The sequence below is a fragment of the Equus przewalskii genome, chromosome 9 (assembly GCF_037783145.1).
Source record: "Equus przewalskii isolate Varuska chromosome 9, EquPr2, whole genome shotgun sequence".
Taxonomy (NCBI): domain Eukaryota; kingdom Metazoa; phylum Chordata; class Mammalia; order Perissodactyla; family Equidae; genus Equus; species Equus przewalskii.
Genome location: NC_091839.1, coordinates 78,282,877 through 78,286,476, shown reverse-complemented (window position 1 = coordinate 78,286,476; position 3,600 = coordinate 78,282,877). Strand labels below are relative to the sequence as shown.

Sequence of the window (3,600 nt, the reverse complement as noted above, 5' to 3'; positions counted from 1 at the left end):
TTTTAACTTCTAAAATCATGAGAAAATAAATGTCTGTAGTTTAAGCCGTGCAGTCTGCGGAGCATCGCGATAATGGCCTCATACACCAACACAGCGTCGGAAAGTCAGGGAGAGAAAGACCATTTGACGACAAACGGGAGTTGAGCATAAATAGGAAAATAATTTGAGATTTCACAGCCAGAGATGAGATTCAGAATTCAGTGATGCTGGAAGAAACAAGTGTAGGTGGTAAGGACATGTACAGAACATTGAGACAGGTGACACATGGAAACCAGTTTATCAATTATTATTTAGTGCAGTAAATATCTTCACAATGTTATAATGGAGACACATTCTTGGGAGTTCATTCTTGGCGAATTTGAAAAAAGACTATATTTCTCTAGTTTTGAAAGGTTTTGTTCATTTCTTATACCTAATTTCATCATAAATTTGTAGTTTTGAAAATATCCTTAATTTTCTCCACTTAGTGCTTGCATTTATTCTGAAAATAAACTAATGGTTGATGAGCTATCCTTCAAAACTTCCCCACTCACAATAACCCTTATGGCTTTCCTAAACCAAGGATAAAATAAAGCATAAATCAGAGGGTTCACGGCTGAGTTATAATAGGCCCCCCAACAGCAGATCTCATAAATATAGGCAGGGGTTACGAAGCCCATGAAGGCATCAACAAGCGTGTCAATTGTATACGGTAACCATGAAATCAGAAATGCTACCACTGTGACGCCCAGGGTTTTAGCTGCTTTTCTCTCTCTCTTGGCCACTCCGGCTTTATAACTCTCCGAGGATGACTCTGCTTTGCCACCAGTGTGCTCAATTTTTATAGCTTGTTGTTTAACTACAAGAAAAATCTTACTGTAAAGAATTATCATGACAAGTGTAGGTATGAAGAATAACAGAAAGTCTATCAACACCCAGTCTTGATTTACAACAATTTGACAACCACCTATACAGTTGAGGGCACTTACTAATTCCTCCATCCCATCGTTACTGACACCTGTGTAGAACACAGCACCGCTGTAGACAAGGGGCAGGATCCAGGAGATGCTGACGCACATCCCAGACACAGATGCTGTGAACTTGGCGGGATAGACCAGAGGGTCAGTGACAGCAATGTACCTGTCGATGGAGATGCAGCACAAGTGGAAGAGAGAAGAGTAACAAAATGCCGCATCACAGCAACTGTGGAGGGCACAGAATCTGGCTCCAAAGTACCAGCAGCTCTCCACGGACCTGACCATGCTGAAGGGCATCACAGTGACCCCCACCAGGAAGTCAGCGCAGGCCAGAGAGGCGAGGAGAAAGTTGGCGGGAGAGTGCAGCTGCTTGAAGTGAAGAATGGCAGTCACCACCAGGAGGTTTCCAAACACAGCCAGCACAGCGCCCAAGCCAAACGCTGCGTACAGAAGCACCCGGGCTCCCGGCAAGTAGGGAGTTTTAATACAAGACCCGTTCACGCCCTCGTAGCAGAGCTGCACCACGGCAGGTGTGGAAAGACCGCGGCTCATGATCTGCAGGTGGTGGTGTGTTTCAGCCCTGCCTTGTGGTCAGAACAATAGTTTTCAATGCTGAAAATTAAAAAAAAGTCACACTGCATATTTGAGCAAGTGCTTTTACATACTGCCTCACGTCCTTCCTTTTTCCATTTTAATTATAAGGAGACATTAAAGAATTTCAAAAACTCAGAAATTTATCCTTTCTGTCTTTAATTTATGTAATTATTTCTGTAACTACATCTAAGCCTCATCAATAGTTAACTCCATGCAAATCTACTAAGAATTTTCACCAGGCCAGAATTCGCATTATCTCACCAATGGAAGAAATTTCATTTAAATACCTGGTTCTTTCCACACATGAAGCTCTTCTGTCCTCACAAAGGATAATCACATATAATATAACTGCATATTTGAAAGGTCACCTTTTAATAGACACCCCCCCCCCTTCACGTTGAAGGAGAAGGTAGCCCCTAGGATGTTGTCGGAAGCAGCCAATAAACTTCCCTCCTTATAAAGTCCTCACAAGAGTCCCTACAGAGTAAGGTGTGAATCCTGCAAGGAAACTTTCTTTTGATAGTTATAATTAATAAGTTCTACAACGTTATTTCCCTGCTCTGTTACTCTGTGGAAATACTTGTAATTTTCATAGCCAGCAGATTTCTGTAAGTTCACTGTCCTGAAATAGCCTTGCCCAGTGGTTGAGAGTTATGTTACTTACTGCCTATTTACCAGATTGGCTACAAGATGTTCAGGGCCCAGGGCAAATAAAAATGCAGAGATCGTTGTTCAAGAACACGGAAAAAAGTGCCCTCGGGTTAAAGCTTTTTCCTCCCCTCCTTGGTCTCTCTGACCTGCCTGGTGTTGCATTTCGTGGGGGAACGTCCCACCCCCTGCGCTGGGAGATGTTTGAGGGCAAGTGGAGACCCTCACAGGTGCCTGGAGACCCGGCCCTGCACCGCAGCACGCCTGGCCCACCCGCCACCGGGTTCCCTCCCGCCAACCACTGAGACGACATGTGTGGCCCAGGCTGCAGGTGAGGAAGCTGAGCAGGCATCTACCCCATCCTGGGTCGGCCTCCTCAACCACAGGCAGAAGGGCGAGCCCCTAGGGGTTGCGACGTCCACATCGGGACCCACTCGGCACCTGGATTGGGGGTGGGTGAGAGGCTTGGTCCCCTGAGTTGCTCCTTGAAGATGTTGTGGCCCCAGCAGCCTGCGGTGGGGTGACAACCGCCACCCTCGCCCTGGACTGCGGAATGCGTGCCGGACGCAACCCTCCCTGTATCAATTGGGTCCTCGGACGCGGCGGGGAGAGGCGGCCAGGGTATAGGTCCAGGTGGGGAGTGGGGACCTGGACTGGGCCCAAGGTGCCAGGGGGTGGAGACAGCTGAGCGTCCATCCCAGCGAGGAGGGGAGGAGGGGATGCAGGCCAATCACCCGTCCCGGGATTCCACATTCCAGGCCCCGTACACGCCCCACTGTCCCTTCAGGCTCCACACACACGAAACAGACTCAAAGATAAAATCAGTGAGAGTTTCACAACTACAACTACAAGCTCAAATGCCGGGAGCAGCTTCTGTGCTGCTGGACTAGTCACAAGCCCAGCCAGGGGCCCTGGCGGTTTCATTTCAGAGATTAAATTATCTCTTTGCAACAGCAACTAAATGATGCAGAAAGGAATTCAAGCGGAGCTAACTGCAAATCTGCCAGATGGGAAGGTGTGGGAGGCAAGGGCCAGGCAGTTCTGACAGGGCCAGCCTCTCCTGTCTCAGCCTAGTCCTTGCGATAGTAACGGGAGTTAGGGGGGCAAATTAGATACAGAGAGCGCTATTGAAAGAATTTCAGCTCTGAGGACAATGGCACCTGTGATCCTATAAAGCACGTGAGAAATGATGAAGACATTTTCCTCCACAACACATTCAGGACTGCAGAATAGCAACGGGAGCTGTCGTTTAGGATAAAGATACTGAAAACATATTGGACACGTTGGAACGTAAGTAGAACAGATATGAAAGGTGCCAAGAAAATAGTTATTCAATTGATCATCTCCCAGATTCTTCTGGGTAATGCTGTCTTCTCTTCTCTAAATTCTCAGAGCTAACATG

At 47.2% G+C, this 3,600-nt stretch overlaps 1 protein-coding gene across 1 annotated transcript; it reads right to left on the bottom strand.

The window, feature by feature from the left end:
* Positions 1-476: 476 nt before the first annotated feature.
* On the bottom strand, positions 477-1,508 carry LOC103541593 (trace amine-associated receptor 8-like). Its single transcript, XM_008508432.2, has one exon. The coding sequence runs from the start codon at positions 1,506-1,508 to the stop codon at positions 477-479; it is 1,032 nt and encodes a 343-aa protein (XP_008506654.2).
* Between the last annotated feature and the right edge of the window lie 2,092 nt (positions 1,509-3,600).